Here is a 25,799-nt window from a genome sequence, read left to right as displayed (position 1 = left end):
CCTTCAGGGAGTGGTAGAGAGCGATAAAGCCACCCCCGAGCCTCCTCCAGGCCGAACAAGCTCAGTTTCCCCACAGCACTCGGCTCCAGACCGCTGCCCGTTCCCGTTCCCGGTCTCGTTCCCGTTCCCGGTCCCGGTCCCGGTCCCGTCCCCGCCGCCCCTCGGGGCTCGGCGCTCCCGCCCTTCCCCTCAGCGGCCTCGGCACCGCCCGCCGCCAGGGGGCGCCGCCGCGCCGCCCCTCGCCCTCAGCGCCCCCCGCGCGCACGCGCCGCGCTCAGCTGAGCGGCGCTCACGTGACGGCGCGGCCGAGCGAGCGGGCCCGGCGGGGCCGGGCGGAGCGGGGCGGCGGAGAGGTGCGGCACCGGCACCGGCACCGGCACCGCGACAGGCACCGCGGGGCCGCGGGAGGGAGGGAGGGAGGGAGGGTGCGCGCTGCCGGCCGCCTGTCAGCCCGCCGCGTGCCCGCAGAGCCGGGGGCGCGGCGGATGCGCGGGGTGCCGGCAGTGCCGCTGCTCCCCGTGGGTGCTCGGGGCAGCCCGGGCGCGCTGACGGGACTCGCGGCCTCGTCGGCAGCCCCTGTGCATGGGCGGGTGCTCCGGGCCCGGGGCTCCTGGCGGCTGCCATGGGTGCTGGAGGCTGACACGGGGGTGCTGGCACCCCGCGGGGCTCCCCCGGGAGTGTCCGGCCGTGCCCTGCCGTGCAGGGGCGCAGCCCCGCTGTGAGGCGCTGGGAAGGGTGCGGGATGCTCTGTGGCGCTGGGAGGGTGCAGGGAGCCCCACGCTGCAGGCTCAGCTGTGCTGCTCTGTGGAGGGACAAGGGGAGCTGGGCAGCACAGCCTGGCTGGGGTGGGAGCTGTGGGTGCTGGTGGGTCTGTGCCCAGCAGCTCTGTCCGTGGGGAGAAGCTGGGCTGTGGGCAGCGGGCTATGCTGTGAAATGTTGGAAAGGTGAATCTGGGGTTTCTCTGGAGCACTGGGTAGCACAGGGACAATACGACTGATGACTGGGAGATGTCGGGCTGGCATGGACATGGTGGCCTGGGGAAGGAGCTTGCTGTTGGCCTTCCCTTGTGTCACAAGTAGTGCTTTGGAAATGAACGATTCAGCACACATGGTGGGAAGCAGCAGTGAAGCTCACTTTTCCAGAAGATTTCCTGATCTATACACAGCCCCAGCTCAGCTGGGGAGAGCTGTCACGGTCAGCAGCAAGTAACAGCTTGCTTTTGGTTTCTGGCATGGGGCTGTCACTGTAAGGGACAAATTGCTGTCACTACCCCCCCAGCTTTCCTAATAGGATGAAATTGCTTCTGTGTGTGGGTGGCAAAAAAAGCACATGAAAGTGGCTGAGGAGTTGGGTTTGAAGTGGGAACCGAATGTAGATGTTCCTGCCTTTGCTTTTTCCAATGATGAGGAAATTGTGTAGTGGGGTTTTGCTTTGGTTTTGAGTGTTTGTCATATGGATGAGACAAGTTTTGTAGCTTTTCCTTGTTGGTTGCGGGAGAGCAGAGTGCTCTCTCCCTGCTGCTACGCAACCTTTAATCCAGACACAAGGCAGGCAAGTCACGATGAATGCATTTCCCTGGCTCTTCAAAGCAGAAAGCAGACAGGCCTGCTTGAAAGGGAAAAAAATCCACAGGGAGCGATCAGGCAGAGTGATGTCAGCACGTTGTGTTTATCTCAAAGTCACTGCTCTTGGGTACTTTGGATGCTGTGTGGACCATCTCTGGGAAGGGTACCCATGCCCAACCCAGTCCTGCACCCCCTGTGCCCGCTCTCCTTGCCCTCTGCCAGCCCGTGGTGTTTGGCAGAGCCTGCCAGGTTTCTGTCCTGCCCCTTGGGCCTGTCACGGATGACAAATGGCTTCTAACGCTTTCCTTGTGTAAACTCCTGCTGCCGCTCTTCCCGGCCCTGCCTCGCCGGATCGGCCTGCCTGCGGCAGAGCCGGTTCAGGACACCATTACGTGTCCCAGCTGTGAGGGAGGAGGCTGGGCAGGAGTGATGCATGTGCTGCCTTTGGCTCTGGAGTGCCTGCCAGCCAGCCTCACTGCTGCTCCACAGCCTGGTACTCCACGGGACACGCTGCTCCTTCCTGCTGCTGGTGTTGCGTGGTGCTGTGGGAAATACAGCACTGCTGCTGTGGCCTGGATAACTGCTCAGAGCAGCTGGGATCTGCAGCATCCAGACCTGAGGAAAAACCCTTGTTCTCTGCTACCCTTCTGATCGCCAGGCTGGACCCTCCTGGTCTGTTTTCCTTGTAGCAGGCAGATTTGCAGAGCAGTGCTCTGGGGAATGCCTGGTGCTCTGAAGAATCACCTGGGTGGCCCGGGCTGAGCATTCCTGGCACGGCCAGATGTGTTGGTCTGTGCTGAGGTTGCATCTGGCAGGTGCTTGCATGACTTGGTGGGTTCATGAAGAGCTCTGGCAGGAAACAAGACAGTTTTTTTGCTGTAGTAACATTTTTCTGCTGCTTCCTCTTGCTCCCAGTTCTTCACCAGTGTTGGGGAGAGGGATGGGGAGCACCAGGACTGCTGGGGCAGGCGTGAAGGCTGTGGCATGACAGCCCAGAGGAGCCGTGGGGCAGGGACTGGGTCACCAGCCTGTGGTGCAAGAGCCTTACACATAATTTCCCTGCCTCTGGTGCTCCTTCCCAGTGGGTGTTCGGGATACTGGGTGTGGCATGTGTGGGAATTGAACCAGCTGATTGTTTTCCAGACAAAAGCATGAGGTGTGCGTCCTTGGTGAGGCTTGTGCTGGTGCTCCTGGCTTGCTGGACACAGTTATAGTTTCTGTTGGAGCAAGAGCTCCAGGCTGTGCAGGTGCCTTATCCTGGGAAGCCCCTTTGCCCTCCTTGGCTGTGAAACCTTTGGGGCAGGTGTTTTGCTGTCAGCACATGGTCTGTGCTCCTCTCAATGGGAGTATAATAAATTTTTGTAAAAGTTCTCCTTAATAAAAAGTCTTCCATTAGGAAAAAAAAAAAGGGAAAAGAAAAAAACGAGAAGTTAGGAAACTTTCCCTTCCCTGGCAAGAGCAAGCTGTTCCCTTGCAGCACACTGTGTGCAAGTTAAAAGCAGTTACACTTTCCTGGCCCATCCACTTGACAGCCCTCATCCCGAGTGCCAGAGCAGGGGACACAGTGCCAGCATGTCCCCTCCTACCCCGCTGCCTGTGGTGTCACACTCACCACCCTTGGAGCAGGGGTACACAGCTCCCGTGCCGGACAGGAATTGGGTCACATCCAGCTCTGCCTGCAGGATCCTGACCCCGTTCTGACTGGGTGTGCCCAAAACATGGGCACGAGCCTGAAGGAAGAGCCAGTGGGAATGTGCCATGCACCTTTGACCTTAGGACATGCCAAGTGTGTGATTGCTGGGGCGGGAGCATGTGGCAGTATAAAAGCCCTGGAGGAGCTCTTGCTCTGGCAGTGCGAGCTGCTCTCTGTGCACAATGGCTGACCCCCAGAAGCCTGAGGATGGGGCTGTTGAGCTGGGCACCCCTAATGCCACTGCCCCCACAGGGACCATGTCCACCCGGCGCCTCCGCAGCGAGGACTACAATGACTACAGTTCCACAGATGTCACACCAGAGGGGAGCCCTCCTGATGGCATGAATGGCTTTGCTCACCCCGAGTCCTACCAGCGCTTCGGGGAGGCCAATGGGACAACGTGAGTGATGCTTCCCTCCTTCCTCGGCTGGCCTGGCACTGGGGAGGGCAGAGGAGGTCATGCTGGCTCCCTGCTGACTTTGCTAGAGGATGGTGGAACTGTGGTTTTATGGGGAGCTCTCATGAGGGTGATGAGGGCAGAGTTGTGGTCCTGCACCTGTGGGGTGCTGGCACCAAGTGAGCAGCTGCCCCAGTGTAGCTCTTTGCTCTCTGGTGAAGCTGGGCTTGCTGGCACTGGGCAGTGATTGATGCTTTTCCCAATAGTTTCCCATTCCACCTTCGTTCTGACAAGCAAACAGCATGCCCAGATTCAGAGCCAGCCGTGTTCTGGGGGCTTCCTTGTGCCCAGGTGTGCAGAGGATGCTGTCTTTGCCTGACAGAGACTGATCCCTTCACCTCAGAGACTTCCTTGTGCAGCTCCTTGGTGCTGGGCTGTGCTTGTGCTGGGTTTTGCCATGAAGCTGGTTTTGCAAATGCCCATCCAAAATCTGTTTGTTCAGTCTTTGCTTTCCCACCTAGCTCAGTCCCAGCTGGTTGAGGTGGGTTCAGGGGACAGGATCATGAGTTCCATGTGCATTCCCTGCAGCAGTTCAGGGCTGCTGTGCACCCCTAACGGGATAAGCTGTGTATGGTCTGGGTGTGGGCACCTGCTGACAGTGACCTCTGCATCTTCTCTTCCCTCAGGTGGTACCAGACCCTGATCCATCTGCTGAAGGGGAATATTGGGACAGGGCTGCTGGGGCTGCCTCTGGCTGTGAAGAATGCTGGCATCCTGGTAAGGCAGCTCAGCCCTGCTGTGCTGGAGCTGGTGGGGCAGAGTGACCCTGGGGCACTGGGCAGCTCACACAGCCAGTGTTGGGGGTGTTGGGGCTTGAGTCCCTGCCCAGACACCTCTCAGTGTTTGATGACTTGCACGTGTTTGCACCTCAAGCTCTGTGGCTTTGTTTGGCTGCTGAGACTGTTCCTGCTGCCCCTGCATTGTTGCTGCCTGGTGTGGGGGAGTTCAGTGTGTGAGCTGGGTCTGTGGTTTCCTCTGCTGGGGTCAGGCAGGACGCTGTGTCCAGGTCATGACCTCTTCATCACCTGCATAGTAGAGATGTGCAAGATAGTTTGGAAAGCAATCCTGGAAGCACATTGCTACACCCAAACTGCCCCAACTTTCTTCTTTTGCATCATTCCTGCAAAGCTTGTGACTCTGTCAGGTTACTTGGTCCTGGGGGGCTGGTTCCTGGGAGCTGCACCAGAGCTCTGGTTCAGCCTCCAGCAGTGTTTGCACTCAGCCAGCCCATGGAGTTTCGTCTGGAAGTAGAAGGCACAGTGCAGCTCTGCCTTTGGCCATCAGAGTGCAGCCTTCCCCCTCTCTTCCCTGCAGCTGGGTCCTCTGAGCCTGGTGGTGATGGGAGTCGTGGCTGTGCACTGCATGGGCATCCTGGTCAAATGTGCCCATCACTTCTGCAGGAGGTAAGGAGCAACTCCCCTTCTCAGCCCTGCAACTCCTACAGTTCTTCCCTCTTACCCAAAAAGCCCTGGGGTTTTTCTGAAGCCCCTCAGCAGCAAGTTGCCCATTCCAAAGCCTCAGGTGGGAACTTCTGTTCTTTTTCACAGGAGCTGTTTTCCTTTAATGTCACTATTTGCTTTGGGAACTAGCAGACAGGGCTGAAGTGATGATCCTTCTCCCTTCTCTGGACAGGTTCCAGAAGCAGTTCGTGGACTATGGAGGTGCCGTGATGTACGGGCTGGAGGCAACTCCCAGTGCCTGCCTGAGGACACATGCCATCTGGGGAAGGTACTGCTCCCCTGCCCTAGGCAGGGACTTGTCTTTGAGCCTAGCATGTGCTGCAGCCGTGACAGAAGAGCCTCTGATCACTGAGCTGTGTCAGCAGATAAGCACAAGTGACATAAAACGCTGTTTGGCTCACCTGCCCTGAGTGCTCAGTGTTCCCCAGAGGGTAATGCTGAGGTCTTTGATCCAGTACTGTCCCCAGCCAGATGTGCCTTACACTAAATGCGTGGGATAATTATGTCTCCCCAGTATAACAGAGGTGAATAGGGTCTTGCAGTGCTGGCCCATCTTGTTAAACATGGAACGTGTCCAGTGGCTGCTCCCTGCCCTGTGGGTGTCCCACATTGCATCACACCGATCACTGCCCATCAGGGGATGGGAGCATTCACCTGTTCCTGTGTCCAGGGAGTGTTGTCTCCAGCTCCAACAATTCAGCAGCAGACTGGAGATGCTAAACCCCAAAAGGAGACTTTTCTCCTGAGGCTGGTCCTGACTCTGTGAAAGGGATGGGAGGGGGACACTGGAGAGCCTGAGATCTGTGAGATTGGGTGGAGAGAAGGTCCTCTCTCCTGATCACAGAGAAGTGAGCTGGGTGTGCTGTGACCTGTACACCCCAACCTCGGGGAGGGCTCTATTTCCATGTGATGTAGCTGGCAAATGCTCTTCTCTTGCTTTCCAGGCGTATAGTGGGACTTTTCCTGATCATCACTCAGCTGGGTTTCTGCTGCGTGTACTTTGTCTTTCTGGCGGACAATCTGAAACAGGTTGGACTTACACCTCCTTCATGAGCTGGGGGGAGGTGAGAGGGTGTGAAGGTGCTTGGGTTGTTCTTAGCTCCTGTGCCCTGTTTCCCACCAAAGGTCTGGTTTCTGTAGGATATGCTGCTCACAAAAGTCCACTCTGCCCAGATATTTTGGAGGATTGGTTTTCCTGTTCAAACAGAGCAGGTTTTCCTGAGAATCTCTGTGATTTTGCAGAGGTGCTGGAGGTGTCTGTGTTGCCCAGGAAAAGTGAGGCCATCCGTAGTGAGGGAACAAGAGGAAAGGGATGAAAGCAGAGGGACTGTGCGTTTTCTATCCTGTCCCCCTCAGTTAATTGGTTTATTGGTGTCGATAGTAACGTGTAGGTCCCAGGACCTGCTGTGAACTCTCTTCTCCCTTCCTTGGATCTGTTTGCATTCCAGTTTCTTTCCTCATCCTGTGGCTCTGAAGCTTAATTACATCTTTAGAGAAAGAGTTTCTTCCTGCCAGGCCTCAGGAGGAAATAAACAGAAACCCTGAACCGCTTGGCTGGCTCCTGTTCTGTAAGAAACTGGGAATAATGAGTCCCCATTCCCAGCCTCCACCAGCTCAGTGCCTTGCAGGCACTGCTGAGCTTGTTTCCCCATGTGCTCCTGCTGTGCTCTTGCAGCAGTGCTCTGGTCACTGCCACCATGGCTGTGCCCTTTGTCAGCTTTTCAGTGATGGTCATCAGCTCCTGGGGAGCAAGGGGGGGTCCCTCCAGTGTGAGACTCTTCCTCTGCTCCTGGAGCAGCAGTGAGGAGATTCCCATTGTGGGGTGGCAGGAGGAGTAAATGGGTCCACACTGGTGATCCACCAGCCCTGAGAGCAGGAGGGACCAGGGTGTGTGCAGGACTAGGCTGCTGCTGGCCCCCACCCCTGGGACCAGCACCCTGCCCCACTTCAAGGTGGGCTTCTTTCTCCTCAGCCTCTCACAGCAAAGACTGAAGGTTGTCTCAAGCCTCAGGGGAAATTTGCAAAAACCTGCAAATCCACACCAGTTTTTTAGGCCACAGCTGGGAAACCCCTTGGCTTTGGTTTTGGAATTTTTTTGGGTGGGGAGAGGGGAGTGTTGCTTGTTGCTTTTTGTGGTGAGGAATAGCGTGTTAGGTGGAGAGTCATGGTGCAGGTGGTACCTTGGGCAAGGTGCCACTGTGTTGGGCAGGGCTTTGGTTTGGAAGAAGGCTTTGGAGCAAGCCATGAAGAGGCAGGGCAGGCTGGGACTTGAGCAGCACTGTCCCATGGGTGCATGGTCCTGCACTGCCCTTTCCCACAGAGGATGCTGGTTTACACAGAGTTCTTCAGCCTCTCCTCGGGTGCAGGACTTGCTCTGGAGCTGGTTAAATCAGTTTGCAGAGTGCTCTTTGCTGCAGTGACTGGACAGGACCTGGTACTGAACCAGCTTGGTCATGGTTGTATTGGTGATTCAGGGAGCCGTGCTCTTGGGGGGGATGGCTCAGCCACCCAGTTCCCGGGCCTGAGCTGCCTCTAGAAGTGAGCACATGGCCTGGAGTGCCTTTGGAATGAAAGACCCCAAGGAAAGAATGGTTTGTCATGAGAAAGTGAACTTGGGGGCCAGCAGTAGTTTCCAGATGTCCTTGCATGTGAACAGGGCACTGGGTAACTGAAGGACTCTCTGACTTAGATAACAACTTGGGGCAGCAAGAGGGAAAAGATACCTTTGGAAATAGCACTTAGTGCCTCTTTCTTCTCAACTGACCTCGTGGGCAGTGCAAACATGCAGCCTGTGCTTTCTGCCCTCTGTGTGCCTGGCTGCTGAGTCCTCCTGCTCGGTGTATCTGGGTTTGGGCAGGATTTGCTCGCCTGACTCAGGTGCCATAGCCAGTCCCACCTCTGCCCCCTTCAAGATAACAGGGATTTGCTTCAGAGCTGTCTGAAAACACGTGTTGGTTTGATTTCAATCAGCTAGCTGTGCTTGAAGTGAGCTCTTGGAGTACTCTGACCCACTGGGATGGGCTGCTAAGATTCATGTGGCTTTTAGACCTATGTGATGAAGTTCACCAGGGCTTCCTGTGCTTCCCCAGGTTGTGTCTGCTGCAAACGGGACCACCAATGACTGCAGCCCAAACAGGACGGTGGTGATGACCCCCACCATGGACTCCCGCCTGTACATGCTTTCCATCCTGCCTTTTGTGGTGCTGCTCACGTTCATCCAGAACCTCAAGGTCCTGTCCATCTTCTCCATGCTGGCCAACGTGGCCATGCTTGTCAGCCTTGTAGTGATCTACCAGTACATCGTCAGGGTACGTGTGTATGGCTCCCCTCTCTCCTTTCTCTGCTGTCCCATGTTTTGCCAGGTGGAGGGAGCTTGGCAATGGGGTATTTGGATGCTGTGGGGTACTGCTTGTATTTGATGGTTCCCTCTGCTCTGCAGGGCTTTCCCTACAGCATGGGGCTGTGACAGGGAGGTCTTTCCCATCCTCCTGTATCTGAACTCTACATGGGCTTTTTTCCAGGATATTCCAGATCCCAGAAACCTGCCTCTAGCAGCAGCCTGGAAGACCTACCCTCTGTTCTTTGGCACTGCAATCTTTGCTTTTGAAGGCATTGGTGTGGTAAGTCTGGGCATGTGGCAGTGGGGCTGCTGCACAGGAGGCTCAGCCCTGCTCGGACTTGCTGCAGCACCTGCTCTGCCTTGCAGCTGCAGTTGCAGCTGAACTTCTCTGACAATAGCCCAAATTCTGGATGATGCTGTTAGCTTTAGCTCCAGGCTATCTCCTGGGTCAAACTCTGGTGCTTCCATTTGAGGCTGGAGGAGCACATGCTCCAAACCTCAGGAGGTTGGTTGCTGCTTTAGAGGTGGCTTTATCTGGCAGTAGATTGTGAATCACAGCAGACTCTGCCTTGGGCTCTGCTAGCTGACCTGCAGATGAGGAATTGTCCTGAGTCTTGTGAGCAGGCTGGATCCTGAAGTTGCCTAAATGGGAGGCCAAAAAGTTGTGCATGAAAAGATGTGATCCTTCCCTTCCCACCCGGCTGCGGGGGCACCGAGATCTCCCTTGGCAGCCGTGTGGCCCCAGCCTGCCCATGCAAATGGGCCTCTCGTGCAAGATGCTGTAAATAGACCAACTGTGTCTGTGAAAAAAGCTGGCTAGGTGGGTGGAGAGCTTAATTACTCCCTAAGATGTGAGTTGTTTCCGGGAGCTCCCTTCAAAGGAGGAAAAAATGTTTTCATCTCTTAATATAAGCTGGCTGTGTAAACACAGGGCTGGAGAGGGCCAAATCCGTTACAGGAGGAGTGCTTACTGAATGCTGTGCCCTGGGCTGAGGGTTCTTGCCAGCACTGAGGCACAAATGCTCTCTTCCTCCCATTACTTAGAGGTGAAGAAGCAAATAAAAGTTTTTCTTGTCCTGCCTCCTCACCAGATCTGCCATTGTCTCTCTTCTTGAAATCAACACCACCCAAGGACAGCTATAAAATTGTTTGCTGAAGGCCTATATTTAGTGTCAGTAGTATAGAAGTGGGAGAATTACCTCTCCTTGCTCTTTTTTATTGTCCTACCTGGTTGGAATCTATCCAGGCAAACTTGCTAGCACAGCAGAGTGTGTCTTAGTCTTTCCAGAATTTGCTGGGGAAAATAGGAGGGTGTAAAATAGTGGGCATGGCTGTGCTGCTTTGGGGTGCAGAGTGTAACACACCCAAGATATGGGGTGGTTGGCATTGCCCCAAGACCCAGCACTGGGCACAGCTCCTGCCAAGGGCAGGGAGCAGGTCCCATCTTTAAGACAAGGGTGTGGGTGATTTGTTGGAGACTTGCTATGCTCCAATGGGAGCACAGAAATTTGATCTCCAGTACAGTTGGTTTTTTTTCATCTGGATTCTTCAATCTCCATGTGGGACTATCCCATCCTGGCATGATGGGCTGTGCTTGACCATGGGGCTGCCTCTCCTTCTTTTTGGGCCTGAGGGTTATAGAGGAACAGGCAGCCTGCTGCTCTGTCATCTTCCTCCTCCTCTTCTCCAGGTGCTGCCTCTGGAAAACAAGATGAAGAACCCCCGTCAGTTCCCAGTCATCCTCTACGTGGGGATGGCCATTGTCACCATCCTGTACATCAGCCTGGGTGTCCTGGGCTACCTGCGCTTTGGGGCAGACATTCAGGCCAGCATAACACTCAACCTGCCCAACTGCTGGTGAGTCCCTGTGGGCAGTGGAGGAACTGGGGAGGGAATGAAGGGCCCAGATAGGCAGGTGGGAGAGGGGGACCTCACTCCGTACAGGAACTAATCTGGGTGAGCTTGAGGAAGCTTAAGGAACTGTGCCATAGGCAAACTTCAAGGAGTTTGACAAGGATTGTCATGTGCTGGAAGAGGCTTGTTGCTGTAGTGTCTGAGCTGTTGCTCTAGTGTCTTGGAGCTCAGGCAGCTTCATCAGGGTCTCTGGTGGTCCCTGCCTGGGTAGGTGCAGCTCTTGTTTTCTTGGAGCCTTGTGGCATCTTTTTGGGGCTCAGCAGGGCACTGGCTAGCACGTGTTGAACATAACCCCCATGCAGCCATACCAGAACTCACTGAATTGTGCAAAACTTCTCTTCCTCAAATGTAGCACGTGAAAAACCAGCCCAAAGCTGGGAGCTCCCAGAGCGAGTGAGATGTGACACCCTCATGTGTGGGTTGTGTTCCTTGTTTGCAGCCCTGGAGCTGAAACTCCCACTTCTGTGCTCCACGTTGTGTCTGGATGTGGCTCATGTTGAGCCAGTGCTTTGCCTGTGAGCACTGGGGCCATGAGGATACCCCTTCCTTCTGTGGGGGCTGAGCTCTGCAGCCTCCCAAGCCTGTCTGTCCTCTGGGATCTAGTGAAGCCTCTTGAGATGCTCCAGTTTCTGTCTGGAGCCCTGTGGTCTGATCCCATGCCTGCCTGCCTGGAGGGGTTGTTTCTCCTCTTGCCAGGGCTGGTGGCTGCTGCAGCAGCTGCTCTGTCCCTGAGGATGGGTGGCTGCTCAGTGTCATGGCTCCATATTCTTCCACAGGAGAAATGCAGGCAGTCCTCTTTGATGGTGTCTGCTAGCTTGAAATCCTGCAAAAGAACAGAGTGAGACCCGGAGCTGGGGGTGCCTGTCCTCCACTTCAGCCCATCCTCTCTGCTCCTAGTAGCACCCAGCACCTTGCAGTAGGACTCACTGTCTCACTGTTGGAGTAAATTTGGGCAGGACTCAAGTTATGAGTCACTGGTGCTTCCACATGCTGTCCTTGTAGAGCAGCACAGCTGGGACTCTGGAGACAGCAATGATTTGACAAAAAGAAAGCCTGGTTTTGCCTTAATTATTGCTGTGTGGGTTTCTTTTCAGTTTGAGTGCATGGATGTTCGTTCATGCTGGGTCTGTGTAGTGACTGCACTGCTGGATGTTGGTGTTGGTGTGGTAGAGGATCCTGCTCCTGCCAAGAGCCTTGTCTTGTCCCCTGCAGGCATTGGGAGCTCTGCCAGGTCCCTGCTCTCAGTGAGGAGGGATGGGGCTGGTGGAATGATGTGCCTGTGTTGTAGGGAGGACTGAATCCCACCATGCCAAACACAGGAGATATGAATCCCTTCTGCTCAGTAAACAGAAGTACAGTGTGGAGGGGATGAGATGCTGCTATTTCTGCTGAAGGTGAAAAGCAGATCATTTCCAGGTTTGGGCTCTGCATGCCACAGCCTGCAATGACATCTGCTGACCTGAAATGCTGCAAGGGGTCTTCGCCAGGGAATCTCAGCTCTGTGTAACCTGAGAAATGACATTCCCTTAGAACAGGTCCTTAGAATGGGATTACTTTGACTGCTAGGCTACAGAGAGAAGAGTGCAAATCCACGTTTGTAGGAGTATCCACACCTTCTGTCTTTTCTTAAAGCACTTTCTGAAAGTGAAGTATTCTAAAGTTACTTTCCTAAAAGTAGCCATTGGGTTTTTGGATAGTGACAAGAGAATAGCCCTTGGAAGCAGTGTCTGGGGAGGCCTGGGCATGTGGCAGGCCAGCTGCAGGGAAGGTGTGTTGTGGTCCTTGTCACTTGGCACACAGGACACCTTGGTGTTTGTGCACGTTACCTCTTGGCAGTGGATGTTGAACTTGGAAATGGGTTATCTCAAGTAAGGGCTGTGACAGTTGAGATAAAGTCTTCACTACCACTCCTGTAGACTAAGCCACAGGTGAAGACTTGCTCTTGAAATGAAAGTCTTGCCCATCCTGCCTCGCCCCTGGGTTTTCTTCCTGGCAGTAAAAGGCTGGGCTATAGGAGCTGGTCATAAGGGCTGTGGGTGAGAAGTCATGGGGTTTGCCTGCAGCCTGGGAGACAAGGCAAGGATTGTGGTGGAGGTGCTGCAGCCTTCCTGAGCTGTAGCCATTGCCTGGGGGTCTCTGGAGCAGATTTGTGAGTGTTTCAGGAATCGTTGAGTTACAGGGTGACTAAGGACTTTTCCAGTCTCGTTTCTCTGAAACCACAGCTTCCTCAAACGAGGAGTGTGTCAGCTCCCAGTGCCCAGGTCTAACCACAGTGTCCAAAATATGTTGCTGCTATGCAGAAATCCTTCCTTGCCTCCTAGGAAGGGTTGCCTCACTGCACTATGTGAAGGGTGAAGAAATGCTGTAATGAGGGGGAAGCTGTTGGGTTGCATGTGGCCAGTTGAAGGTAATGACAGAGCTTATGGTCCCAGGAGAGTATTTCACTTCTTGCAGCCTTTTGGGATGGCCTGGCATGGCAATCTGGCTGAAGCAGGCGTTGCTGTGGTTGGCAGAGTGCCTCTCCAGGGCCCTGCATGGGCCTTTGTTTTCTGTGAATCAAGGGTAATGCTTGAATTGGTATTTAAAATGCCCTTTGATCTTGTTGTCATGGTTCATGACCTGTGCAGGACAGGTACACAGCCTTCTTCTGTACTTTTTTTAATAACAACTATTAATCTTGGATTGCCCTGGAGCACATGATGGCTTTTATAGAATCCCTTTCTTGGGAATACAGTGATAAGATATGCCAGCCGTGGCTTGGTGGCTCAAGGCTCCTGTGCACACGTGTGGCTGCACAGGTGCCCTCTGGACTCTGGAGATAACTTTGTGTTCAGTTTGCCTCTGGAACCTCAGGGTAATTCAGATTGGAGAGGATACCATGGGATCACTGGGTCTCTCACCAGCTTAAGTGTTGCATATCAGTAAGGACAGTGATTCCCTACCAATCCAGGCCCTTCTTCTGGCCCTTAACCCTCCTTTGGAGATGCAGCTCTGTCCCATTGCATCTGGTTCTTCTACTGTGCAACTCCAACAAGAGCCTGTCACTCTCTCCTCCATGCCCTCCTATTAGGCAGCTGAAGACATTAATAACATCCCCTTTTAACCTCTCATCATGCTGAATGAGCTCAGGGCTTACAGCCTCTTTTTGTACATCAAGCTCCAGCCCCAACCACTTTAGTAGCCTGTACTCAACTTGCTCTGCAGAGTAAGTCAGTGTCCTGTCCTGGAGTCAGGACTGGACACAATATTCAAGATGCACAAGCCCCAAACAAAAAAAATAATCTCTTGAGCCCTGTTCTTCATCTCCTGGCTGTGCTTTTGCTAACACAGCCTGCTTTGTGATTGACCTTCATCACTGCAGGGTCCTGCTACTGGCTCATGTTCAGTCTGCTGCCCACCAAGACCCCCAGGTCCTGTTCTCCTGGCCCCAGCTCTTCCCATGTGTGGGAATTTGTGTTTGCACTTGAGCTTTGATTGTGACATGTTGTTGCTCTGAGCTGTCAGCCTTTTCTCCAATTTGATCTTGCTTGGAATTTGATGAGAATGTGCTCACTGAAAGCTCATCCAGGTCACTGATGAAGATATTTCCATGCTCACCCCTTGGCAAATCCCTGCTGGCTGTTTACTGTCCAGTATGTGCCTGGAAATAGATACCAGGAAGACTTAACCCATATTCTCCTGGGGACTGAGGTGAGGCTGATTAGCCTGGACCTTCCCTCATCCTTTTTGAAGGTGGCTATTATCCTTCTCCCAAGGCAGCAGATCCTCTCCCTCAGCACCCTGCTCTTTTGAAGATGATAAGGTGGCTTCAGGCTCCTGTTGGCTGCAACCATGAACACATGTGGACTGGTCCCAGAGACTTTTGTAACATTCCATTCACTTAGGTGATCCCTAACTCGATCTGTGGGAAATGTTTGACTTTGCCAGACTCTGCCACTGGTGTTCAAAGCTGTCTTGCATGGGAATACTTGGATTTCTCTGATTTAAGGCTGTTGTAGAAGGTGGATGCTGAGATCCACCAGACAGAAGGGCACAGGCCCAAAGAAGGTAGAGGGAAGGCAGGAGCCAGATGCATTCCTCAGCTTGGATCCACCCCATATTTACCCAAGTGGTATGGCCAGGACCCATCTTTTCTGCTTGGTTAGTGTGTCTTGGGTTGGGGAAGGGCTAGGACCATATGTGAGGTAACCAGATGTTACTTCTTGTTTGGAGAGGCTTTTTCTGCTGCTGGGAAGTTGAGGGCAGAGATGGGGTGGGAGGTGCCTTCTGGTCACCTGTGATGGGCTCTCTCCTGCAGCCACACTGTATAACTGTGGGGTCTGGGGCATGGTGAGGTTTGACTTGGGGTGAGCCCAAGGTGCTGTTTGCAGCCTGTCTGCATTCTGTCTTCCTTCTGCTCAGCCCAAACTGCTCTTTTAAGTTGCTTCCCCCCAAACATGTATCATGCAGCATTCCAAAAATAGTTGCTCCTTTTTGTTTGATCAGGAGGCTGAGTTGCCTGTTCACATCACTTTGCTTTTGGAACATTGTGAGTTCACTCTGCATGGGAGCCCAGGCTTATCCCAGCAATGCTGTCCTCTTCCCCCTCCTCAGAAGCCAAGCAGGAGCTGGAATGTGTAATCATGGCTGCAGCTGACACGTCTTTGCTGTCTCTTGCTCGGTGAAGGTGCTTGTGAATTAAATGCATCACCCCTAATTTTCTAAGAGTGTTCAGGAGTTGAGACCCCTAGCTCACAAAAGTTCTTGCAGAACATTCCCCTTCTGCTGTTGACGTTGCAGGGACTGGAGCAAGAACCTGTCTCACTGTGTCCTTGTCCTTTGCAGGCTGTACCAAGCTGTCAAGCTGCTCTTCTCCTTCGGGATTTTCTTCACCTACGCCGTGCAGTTCTACGTGCCTGCTGAGATCATCATCCCTCCCCTCGTGGCCCGGGTGTCGGAGCGCTGGGGCTGGCTGATCAACCTGCTCCTCAGGGTGGCCCTGGTCTGTGTGACCTGTGAGTACAAACCCCCTTGTCTGACTTTGCCCTATGAGATTGTGGCACCTTCATCCCATTGAGCCTTCACCCCTCGCCCCAGCACCTTTAGCCCTGCTGGTCAAGGCCTCACAGCTGGCAGTGCCTGGGCCTGGCTGATACAAACAAGTGGCCTCCAAGGAGCAGCAGTAGTGGTCCTTTGCCCCCTGTGTATGGGACCAGTCTTCTCAGTGGAGGAGTAGGAAGCTGCATTGTTTAGAAGTGGCAGATCCCCGTGGAGCCTCAGGCCTGGGGATGGCAGTTTTGCAGGACATCAAGTCCCACCAGGGTTTGCATGGAACATCCAGCACAGGGTTCAGTGCCAGGCCAGCCTAGCCTAGAGGCTGTTTTCTGTAGGCAGTGTGCAGCCAGGCTTCTCGTGCCTGTGTGATGGGGACACGACTGCAGAGGAGTCACTGACTGTGAGGGATGGGCTGTTCTTGTGCCCACACACTCATTGAGCATGGAGCACAGCAGGAGACAGCTGACAGGGCTAGGTGACCCATAACCAGAGCTCTGGTGTGCTGCTGGGCAGGTGTGCCTGGAGCAGCCCCACATGGTCCCTTCCCTTCATGGTGTGTGGGGCCTGTAGTGAGGTTTTGGTGGAGCAGGCTCCTGGCTCGAGCCTGATGGACCTTTGGGAACAGTGTGCAGCAAATCAGGTGGTATCTGATTTCGGCTGGCTTTGATTCCTGAAGACACAATGCTTGCTGTTGTCAGCACAGCTGACATGCTTGACTGAGCTCCCTGGCGTCCCCTGCTGAAATGGAGCTTTGCTCCATGGCTCGATGCTGCTGATGCACCAGAACTGAGCATCAGGTACCTGGCCCTGTGTCCCAGCTGGCTTTGGTTTGGGTTTGAGAGGAGCGTGGTGCTAACTCTGGGGTGGTGGAGCTGGCTGAGAGAAGGTGCTGCTGTTTCTGGCTCACTAATGAAAGGCCAGAAGTGCTGCATTAACAGAGGTGGGCAAGGCCCATCTCTGTGCTGAGTTCCTGAACCCTTGATGTCCTCAGAGGGTGCAGGGATGAAATCCTGCCATGCTGGGCCATATACTGTGGTCACCCTCGTGCTGTGGATGAACTTGGAACTTTCTTGTGGGGTTGGAGCCTCTCCTGGAGGATGTTGGGCTGTGCCAAAACATGGAAGTGAAGGCTGGATAGATGGGATAGCTTTAGGCATTGTCAGTGCTCTCCTCTTGAGGGTAGAGAGGCAGCAGAGGTGTTGGTGGAAGGTTGCAGGTTCCTTTGTACCTCCTCCCCTCACCCTTCCATATAGGGGATCTCTGTGGCTCCTGCTGAGGATAAAAGCATTAGGGGGGTTGCATGAATATTCATTGGATGATTCTGTGGCTGCACAACAAGCCCCCACCAGGGCTTTGGCTCCAAAGAGAGGATGCAATCTGGTGTATGGGTGTCTTTCAAGCTTAAACTTCAAAACCAGCATGTTTAAAACCTCTTTGAATTAATACTTGCAGAAATCAGACCGTTTCCCCGGAGGCTGGGGACTGCAGCTGGTGCTTCAAATCTGCTTGTTTTAGAGGGGAGTTAATAATTTTGTTTACTTTTGAGTCCAAAGAGCAGTGTGGGGTTGGGCTGATGATGCTGTTGGAGGGGAGCTGCTCTGCTCTCCTCAGAAGCTGCTGGAGCAGGGGTGCTTCTTGCAGCAGTCACCTGTCAGAGCACTCTTTTGGCTCTGTTCAGGGCTGAGCACCAGGATAAACTGGCTCAGGACCTTTGCTGCTGTTTTCCTTGGGGAAGGGATGGTTTATCTCTAGGCTTATCCAGATAACAGCAGTGTTGCAGTGGTGACACATTCAGTCTCCCAAATTTTCCTTCTTCCATCTTTCCTTCTTTCTATCCATGCAGTTCCATGGATGATCTTCAGCTTAGGGAGGCTCTCTTGCCTGTAGCTGATGGCCAAGGAAAGAACAAATCTCTCCAATAAGGAGCCCTGAGATGTCCCTTCTCCACAGGGACTGCACCTGCCATGGTTCTAGGTGTCTCCTGTTTCTAAGCAGAAAAGCTTTCAAAGCAGTAAACCAATTTATTTCTCTTGGTCACTGGTTAAGCACTGAGGTCTCCTTTCCTTGCAGGGGGGTTCTCTTGTGTTCTGCAGCGCTCTGGTGACATCCCTGTGTCCCCTCCTGGTGCCATGCAGGAGGAGGAGCAGGAATATGTCGGATATGCTCCCACTGCTAAGCTCAAGCTGTCAGGAGTGTCCCAGGGGGATTTTCCTTGGCTGCAATTTTCTCCTAACAAATGAGTCCTAACAAATGTTCTCCCCCGGGCTGTGCCGTGGGCGTGCTGCTGCTGGAGCAGCTCTAAACACACACAAACCACACGAATTGATTTGGGGTGGGGGGAGATGCCTTTTTCTTCCCTTCTCCTGCTTTTATGGGGTTTCTGAGGCTTTATGGCTCCCCAGGTGTGGGGAGCAGGGGTGCTGGCTCGCACAGGGGGGTCGGGAATGCTGGCAGCCAGCGGCACCCATCCTGCTCAGCCCTGCAGCTCGCTCTGGGGGCGCCCAGGGCGACAAAAAGGCTTGTTAATTTAACAGCTTAATTGCTTCTTGGGGAGGAGCTGCTGGAAAAATTTGCAGACTTGTCTTCTGTCAGGGAGGAGGGCAGGGGTGGGACTCAACTAGTGCATCCCTGGGTGGGGTTTTGCTAGCTTTGACACGGGGAGGAGCCTCTGCCATGTGGGAGGTGGCAGCACTGATGTCTTGTCCCGTGTCTGTTCCTCCTCCAGGCGTGCTGGCCATCCTCATCCCGCGCCTGGACCTCGTCATCTCCCTGGTGGGCTCCATCAGCAGCAGCGCCCTGGCTCTCATCTTCCCCCCGCTGCTGGAGATTGCCACCTACTACTCCGAGGGCATGCACCCCCTGGTCATTGCCAAGGACATCGCCATCAGCCTCTTTGGCTTCGTGGGCTTCGTGGTGGGCACGTACGAGGCGCTGGTGGAGCTGGTGGCACCCGCGGCCACCGTGGTGAACGCCACCACTGTCCTGGTGCAGTGACCGTCCCCTCGCCCCGCTGGCCCCTCTGGACGCTGAGCTGGGGCTGCATGGACACTGGGCACTGCTCTCCTGGGAACAGCATCCCCTCTGTGCTTGGGAAGCATGCTGGGTTTGGTCTCTGAGGGGACGGGGCTGCCCAGCACTGCGGCCGCCCGGCTGCAGCAGGATCCTGCCCTGGGCTCTGCCTGCAAGGTGGGATCCAGGCTGGGGCAGTGCCTTCCCTGGGGGGGCTCTTAGGGCAGGTGTAGAGCAAACCAGTTCCTCTGTAAATAGGCACTTTGAGAGGTGAGGAATCCCAGGGATGTAGATTTTATTTTATTATTTTTTAAAATCCCAACCTTTCCATATTTCCCCTGTCCCTTAGTCAGGGCAGGGAACAGGGACTACTCTTTTTTGTGCCAGTTTGATTTTATTTTTTTTTTTCCCTGAGCACTTTATTTTTACAGCAACAGACAAACCTCAGCTCAGGTTAGAGAGCGTGGAGCTCCCTCCTCACCTCAGCCTTGTGGGGAGGGTGGGCAGAGCCTGAGGTGAGGAGCGCGCTGGGGCCCACAGCTCTCTCTCAGTGGGATCCCCATCCATGGGCAGTGGTTCCTGCAGTGCTTCAGCTGTTTCCAGCTGCCTGTAGCAGGAAGTCTGAGCAGGCCCTGGAGCTGGGCACTGGGAGGGTTTGCTGTCCCTTGGTCCATGCTTTCAGTAGTGACACTTCTTTATCCCCATGCAGCGCACAGCCCAACGCTTGGCTTTCAGAAGCTTTACAGAACTGAGGTGTGTGGGGAACAAACAGGCTCTGCCATAATGAGGGGCTGAGCTGGTCCCCTTTGGGTGGCATGGGGTGTCCCCAGGGGTCACCACGTGCCACCCACACACCACAAGAATACATCACCTTGTTTACAGTGCCTGAGCTGGCCCTGGCACGCTCCGCCTGTGTCTGCAGGCTGATACTGAATGTCAAATCACACACAAAAACTCCATGATATTTCTGTTTTTAACTCTTCCTCTCCTGGTTGCACTCCCTCTGCATCCTCTGCTTCTGCCCAGCTCCTCTCCTCCTGTAGGATGCAGCTCCCTGGCACTTCTCCCTGTGCTCCTGTTGCTTCTTTTGTCGTGGCTGGTGCATGCCTGGTGGGGATGGTCCTGTGGCGCTGCTGCTTTCCTTTCTCTGAGAGCCCAGCTTCCTCCCTAGAGGGTTTCCTTGCCTTTTTACTGGATTTCTACTTTTTTAAGACAAGGGAGCAAATGCATCCTCCACAGGACAGGTCGAACTCCTGCCTGCTAACGCAGCATCTCCCAAATGCCAGCTCTCTCTGGAGAGCCTTCATCCCTCATCCCGCTGCAGCCATGTCTCCCTGGGTGGTGGGAAAGGAGGCTGAGTACAGCACCAGTGGGCTGTGTTCCCCTCTTTGGTGGAGGGTGAGGTTTGCAGTTATTTTCGGTGTTTGACCAGGTTCTGTGAGGAGAAGGCTGTGTGGAGCAGTGTCCCTGCAGCCTGCCTCTCCTGGGTGCTGCTTGTGGCTGCACTGTGCCCCTGGCTGGCAGCTCTGGGTGCCACATGCTGGTATGTGGACCCATGGCCAGGTGTGGGGTGGGTCTGTGCCATGTCTGTGCCCTTTTCCAGCCCCTCTTCTGCTCCCTGCATCTCTTGGGGCTCACCTCGTCTCCTCCGAGGCTGTGCTGGGGAAGGTTTTGGCTTGGTCAGGAGCAGAGCAAAGCTTTAACTCAACTCCTCCCTCTGGAGGGCACCATGGGGATAGAGAGGAAGCACCCGGGGCTGGGAAGGGGCTGCAGGGCATGACACAGGCGGGACAAGTGCAATATTCATGTCCGTCTCTGTGTACTGACCCCAGCGTGGCCCTTGGGGTTGGGTTTGAGTCAGAGTTGTCAAGCAAAGGAGGCAGTGCTGTGAGGAGCAGGGGATGTGTGATGCTTCCCCTTGCCCTGCTAGCAGTGCACTCGAAGAAGGCTGGCCACATTTTAGGAACAGCTGTGTGCCAAGGCATGTCCCCAGCCTGGCACTGGGCATCAGTGGGTTTGCTGATGAGGCTCCTGGCATCCAAACTCACTTTGCAAGCAGCAGTGAAGACCTCATGTCCAAGGGGACTGGGATATCACAGAAGCATTAAAATGGGTTTTGCAGCTCTTCCCTTTTATTGGGGTGAGCAGGGGTGTTTGAAGATGGGGCAACTTGTGCTGGTGGTACATGTGGTGTGAGGGGCTCTGCTGAGCCAGGGGTCAAGGATGGACACGAAAACTTGACACTTGTGTATTGTAGGCTGCTCAGTAACCAAGAAACTTGTCTGTGTAAATATAGCAATGGTCACGTCCATGTCTTGTGCCTATGGATATTGTCAGTGTACAGCACAGGTGCCTGCCCAGCAGGAGAGCTGGTGCTGCACCTGAATCATGTCTCTTACTTTAATCAATAAATATGATCTATTTTTTATGTGTAAAGGCTTTGGGGGTGTGAAGTGTGGATTTTTCTTCCAAAAGAAGTGAGAGGAGGAGATGTGGAGCCCAGCAGGCAGCCAGGATTCTAACCTGTGCTGCTCCCACCCCCACACAGCACACAAAATTTCCCCTCCTAGTGAGTTTCAATAAAAGTGTTCCAGCTTTGCTGCTTGGAAAATTTAATTTTTCTTTTGACCTCATTTGTGCAAGTAGGTTGTGGGCAGAGCTTCTGGGCTTGTAGGGCTGGGCTTTTCTCTGCCTCACCAAAGCTGGGCCTTGGTTTCTCATCTCCCTATTTATGCCAAAAGTGGGGCTGCAGCTAAAAAAAAGAGCCTGGCATGTGAAAAAAGATGGGGGGTGCTGAGCTGCTGCAGATCCGCCCTGGAGATCAAAGGAGCAAAAGTCAGCCCACACTGGGAGGTTGCCAGCACTGCTGCAGCTCGGCTTATCCTCACTGCTGAATAATTCATGCCATTGCAGTGTGTCATGACAGGGCTGTTGGGAAATCAGTGCTATAAAAAGTTCATCTTTAGAAACTCTGGCAGATTTTTTTTGCTTAAACTAGGAGGCTTTTACAGGCTGATGGGAACTGTGGATCTGAGGTCACCTGAATGACAGGGCAGGAGGGATGGCGCTTCAGGGTATTTCTGACTCTGGAGAGTGGGTGGTGGGATCCACAGCCATGCTTTCTTAGGGCTCAGCATTGCAGGGCAGCCTCAGTAAAACCATCCCATGAAATGGTTTTACTGAGGCTGCTCCTTCCCAGGTGTCACTTAGAGGAGCTTCATCTCAAGTTGCCTTTGCCCTTCCCTGTGTTGTGACCACTGGCCAAAGCAACTCTGAGGAGTTAAAAAGTATTTTCCTCTGAAGGAAAATATCACTGTTATTTATGCTGCTTCTGCTGCTGCTAAGAACAATTTGTGTTTTCCCTGTGGGCAAAAGTGGTGCCTGTTGCTGACACCTCAAAATTAAATGTCCTCAAAGTACCTGCATTATTTTAGGATGATGTACCAAGCAGAATAAAACCAACTAGATAAAATAGGTCTAATCTAGGCTGGGACTGCTTTCTGCTGAGCACAGCTGGTGAAGAAGTTTTGTGGAAGTGCATGAGAGCTTTGAGAGGTAAAACAGGCGGTGTTTGTTTGGGATGCAAATCAAAGACTTCAGTTTGGGTCCTTTCAACCCCTTTACTCCTGAGCTAAGAGATACAGGAGGCTCATGGTTTCCCAAATCATGGGTCTGTCTGCCTCATCCCTCTGGCACTTAGAGGATCCTCAAAAAAGTGTTTAACTTGCTGTCTTGGTATTTCTCTGAAAGCTTTTGGTGCCCAAACTAAACTGTAATTTCCTTAGCCTGAAGCTAGGCAAGAATGTCCTATTTATTTACAAGAGAATCCCTGAGATACTGAATAAAATCATAATAGTAAAAAAATCCAAACTCTTTTAATACTTTCCAAAAATTCAACAACAAAAAAAGTTACATCAAACAACCAGCCAAAGAAAACCTCTCACGAAGAAACTATACATGTCCAAGCACAAGGTCAAACAGGCAAACCCATGCTCAGTAGCCTCGGTGCCCCTCTCTGCTCAGAGATTCCAGGCAGTGCTGGCCAGTCCTTCTGGGATACAGCACGGGGTGTGCAGCTGCAGCAGTGTGGGACTGTGACAGCCACGGGGACAAGGCTGTGCACACAATCCTCGGGGCAGGGTCCCCCTGACTTGTGTGCACACAGCCCAGCTGGGCAGCCTGGTTTGAGTCTGTGAGTTGTTCCTGCTGTAACAAACCCTGTTGCTTGGTTTTTCTACAGAAATTGACTTTTTTTTTTATCTTTTTTTTTTTTTCCCTTGGACTTCTGTTAGCCAGTCAGGGATGTGCTGGTGGGACCAGCTACATTCCCTCTTCTCTCTGCCAGTGTCAGGAAGCAGACATGAAGAGGGTTTGCACCAGCTGATCCATTCCACGAACAAACTGTTGGCTTGATGCAAGCCCTTGGAGCCAGAGCTGGGACAGGGAGCCTCTGTACCCCACAAGGGGCACTGCCAGGCTGTGCACTGCTAATCCTTCCACACCTTTCTCCACCATGACTGCTGCCATACCTGCAGTGCTTGCCCTCCTCCTCCTCCTCATCCTCCCTGTGGCCAGGAAGCCCGGAGTGGGAGGAGGTAGCATGTGTGGTCCTACATTGTGTTGGAGGCAGTCCCCTTGGTGAGGAGGCAGGTTAGTCATTGGCATCCCAGGAGCATCCTCCATGTCCCAGCAGTGGCTGGAGCATTTCCCCTCCATTTGCAGCAGGAGCACCGTGGATGGCAGCGAGGGGAAAGATCCAGCCAAAATTACAACCCAGCCACGCAGGGGGGGGACGCTGCAGGCTGAGAGAGACACACGCAAGCCTCCCTTCAGCAGCGTGCCTGCACTCTGTTCTGTGTGGAAACGTGCTTCTCTCCTCATCCCACGAGCAAGCCCTGCTAGAACATCACCTCCTCACAGCTCCCGTAATCACTCTCCACCATGTCGGAGCCCTCGTAGTTGGGGGGTGGCAGGGGCTGGGCTCGGATGCTGGGCTGGTGGCCCAGCTCGCAGTCGGCGTAGGAGGGCTGGGCCACGCTCAGGCGCATGCTGACCCTCTTGTAGCCCGGCTCGGCCTGGAACGGGACCCCCTCGCCCTGCACCAGCTGTGCTGGGTAGTAGCTGATGGCCGTGTACTCGTTCTGGCACTGGGATGCTCCCACGTCCACGGGGCCCAGCGGCAGGAAGTCCTCCAGGTTCTGGTTGCTGTAGCGGGGTGGGATGGGGGCTCGCTTGTTGCTCTGGTCCAGCGGGAAGGGGAAGCCCCCGTAGAGAGCGACGGGCTCCGTGTCTGCCGGGGGAGGGGGCGGCGGCGGGAGAGGAGGGTGAGAGGAGGAGGCAGGGGGGGCTTGGATGATCTCGTAGTGGGAATACTCCTGGACACCTGAGGACAGGTACTGGGGCGGCCAGTAGGTCGTTTCTGCCGGGTAGACTGGAACAAAAGAAAAGTCCTGTTAGCTGCAGCTCTAGTGGTTGTTGACTCCCTCTTGCCCTCCTGCCAATTCCCTCTGCAGGCGCTGAGCCTGCAGGAGATGTGGCAGACTAGGGAGGAGAGGAGATATAAGGACAGGGGAGGTGCTACTTTGGGAATTGTGGGGACCTGAGATCATCCCTGGCTGTGCTGAGGCAGTGTTCCCACCAACCTACAGATATCCACTACTCCAGCACCCAAAAGACACACTTCATTGTTATGTCTGGATGCAAGAAACTCATGTTATGAAGGGACTGGGGCAGTGATGCCCTGGATCTCTCCCTTTCCCTGCAGTTATTCTTGTGAAGAACTCCTGCATGGGGTAACTTGCTGTCCAGAGCCATTCAAGGTGTTTCCCTGAGAATGTGATCCCAGAAGCACTGATGCAAATGTCTTCACTACACTCCTACTGACTTTTAGGATCTTAAATTTTTTTCCAATTTTTCTCTTTTACAGGCTTTTTTGACCCGGGATCACAGCCTGCTGTGCATTTCCCTGCTGATTGTGTACAAAACCAAGCAGGTTAAAGCAGAAAACTGGGATGTAGTGGTGAACCAGGAGGAAAGAGCCAACAAAGGCCCTATAGCAGGGCTGGGGCAGCATTTGCCCCTGCTTTGCTTTGCTTTAGCCAACACCATTTCCCCCCTATGTTTGCAAACCTCAGATCCCCTTCCCAAGGGACAGAGGGATGTGTAAGAACAAGCAAAAGCTGCGGCTACTGACCCATCTCCTCCCTGGCCCAGGTGCACTTGATGAAGGACTCGTTGTCGGAGTTGGAGGGCGGTGCAGCGGGGGGCAGGTTGGGGGCCACGCTGCACACGATGGTGCCCCGGTGCTTCGGGGCGTTGGCCGAGTTGAAGGTGACGAACTCAGGGGTGCCGGCGGCTTTGCGCTGCTCCGGCGTGGCCCGGTCCAGGTTGTTGTGCGCCGCGTCGCTGAGGATGTTGAGCTCGATGGGGGGCACGGGCTGGGTGCCCACGCCCACGCTCTTGGAGAACTCGCTCTTGGAGAGCAGGTCGGGGTCCTCGCGGGCCACCGGCTTGTGCGCCTTGGCGCGGTGGCGGCAGCGCTTGCGGGCGAGCACGAAGGCTGCGGCCAGGATGGCCGCCCCCAGCACGCCGGCCGCGATCTCCGCGATCTCCTCGGGGCCCAGCGCCCACTGCGTGGGCACGATGGCGGGCGTGATGATGGGCTGGGTGCAGTAGTCCCCCTGGTAATCGGACGGGCAGATGCAGTACACGGAGCCCTGGCTGCTCACGCAGCGCCCGGCGTTGCGGCACGGGTTGTCTTGGCACTCCTCTGCCAGCTTCTCACACCTGTGGGGAGAAAGGGATGGAGACAACCCCTGTCAGCCTGGGATGCAGCAGAACTGCCTCGTCCTGGTCAGGCTCTGCTTTACACCACCCAAGGATGCTCTGTCCTGGTCTGCTCTCCCTCCCTTGCTGGATTCTTGCTACCTGCTTATCCTGGCAGAGAATCCTCGAGTATAAAATGATGCTACCTGCTTATCCTGGCAGAGAATCCTCGAGTATAAAATGATGCTACCTGCTTGTCCTGGCAGAGAATCCTCGAGTATAAAATGATGCTTTTCAAAAGACCATGTTACACAGGGTGGTCCTATTTTTCAGTTGTACGCCCAAATTAAAACAGGGGGCCTTCTGCCTCAGAGGAGTGTTTGGAATTCTAGGGCTAACACTGCACAGAGAGATGCTCCCACCCTGTTAAATCAGGGAGCCCAGGGTCAGTGTGAGGTGTGTTAACCTCTTATGAAGCCTCCCATGTCCTCCAAGCTTTATGGAGCCCCTGGATAGTCTACGGATGTCTGCAGGTTGCAGCAAACATTTGGGAAAAGACTAC

The 25,799-nt window shown here is 54.2% G+C and overlaps 2 protein-coding genes across 2 annotated transcripts in view; one reads left to right on the top strand and one right to left on the bottom strand.

The window, feature by feature from the left end:
- Nucleotides 1-220: 220 nt before the first annotated feature.
- Nucleotides 221-20,911, top strand: LOC135279866 (proton-coupled amino acid transporter 1-like). The gene is made up of 11 exons (XM_064387410.1): nucleotides 221-353; nucleotides 3,511-3,658; nucleotides 4,342-4,432; nucleotides 5,030-5,118; nucleotides 5,348-5,443; nucleotides 6,120-6,204; nucleotides 8,265-8,483; nucleotides 8,697-8,795; nucleotides 10,206-10,372; nucleotides 15,254-15,423; nucleotides 18,189-20,911. Exons 2-11 carry the CDS (start codon nucleotides 3,516-3,518, stop codon nucleotides 18,455-18,457), a joined length of 1,428 nt encoding a protein of 475 aa, XP_064243480.1. The 5' UTR covers nucleotides 221-353; nucleotides 3,511-3,515; the 3' UTR covers nucleotides 18,458-20,911.
- Nucleotides 20,912-22,248: 1,337 nt separating this feature from the next.
- FAT2 (FAT atypical cadherin 2) overlaps nucleotides 22,249-25,799 on the bottom strand; it is a 56,380-nt gene continuing 52,829 nt past the window's right edge. Inside the window, exons 23-24 of the mRNA XM_064387409.1 lie at nucleotides 24,666-25,258; nucleotides 22,249-23,903 (exon numbers count right to left, since the gene is read on the bottom strand). Of these exons, the coding sequence (XP_064243479.1) occupies nucleotides 23,371-23,903; nucleotides 24,666-25,258 (1,126 nt within the window). The 3' untranslated portion in view covers nucleotides 22,249-23,370. The remainder of the gene's footprint in view (nucleotides 23,904-24,665; nucleotides 25,259-25,799) is intronic.

Source organism: Passer domesticus, chromosome 13, assembly GCF_036417665.1.
Source record: "Passer domesticus isolate bPasDom1 chromosome 13, bPasDom1.hap1, whole genome shotgun sequence".
Taxonomy (NCBI): Eukaryota; Metazoa; Chordata; class Aves; order Passeriformes; family Passeridae; genus Passer; species Passer domesticus.
This window is presented reverse-complemented; position numbering and strand designations above follow the sequence as displayed.

Coding starts and splice junctions, on each gene's coding strand:
- LOC135279866 (XM_064387410.1), top strand. CDS start 3,516: ATGTCCACCCGGCGCCTCCGCAGCGAGGACTACAATGACTACAGTTCC. Junction 4,433..5,029: donor TGAAGAATGCTGGCATCCTG/GTAAGGCAGCTC, acceptor TCTTCCCTGCAG/CTGGGTCCTCTGAGCCTGGT. Junction 8,484..8,696: donor TCTACCAGTACATCGTCAGG/GTACGTGTGTAT, acceptor GCTTTTTTCCAG/GATATTCCAGATCCCAGAAA.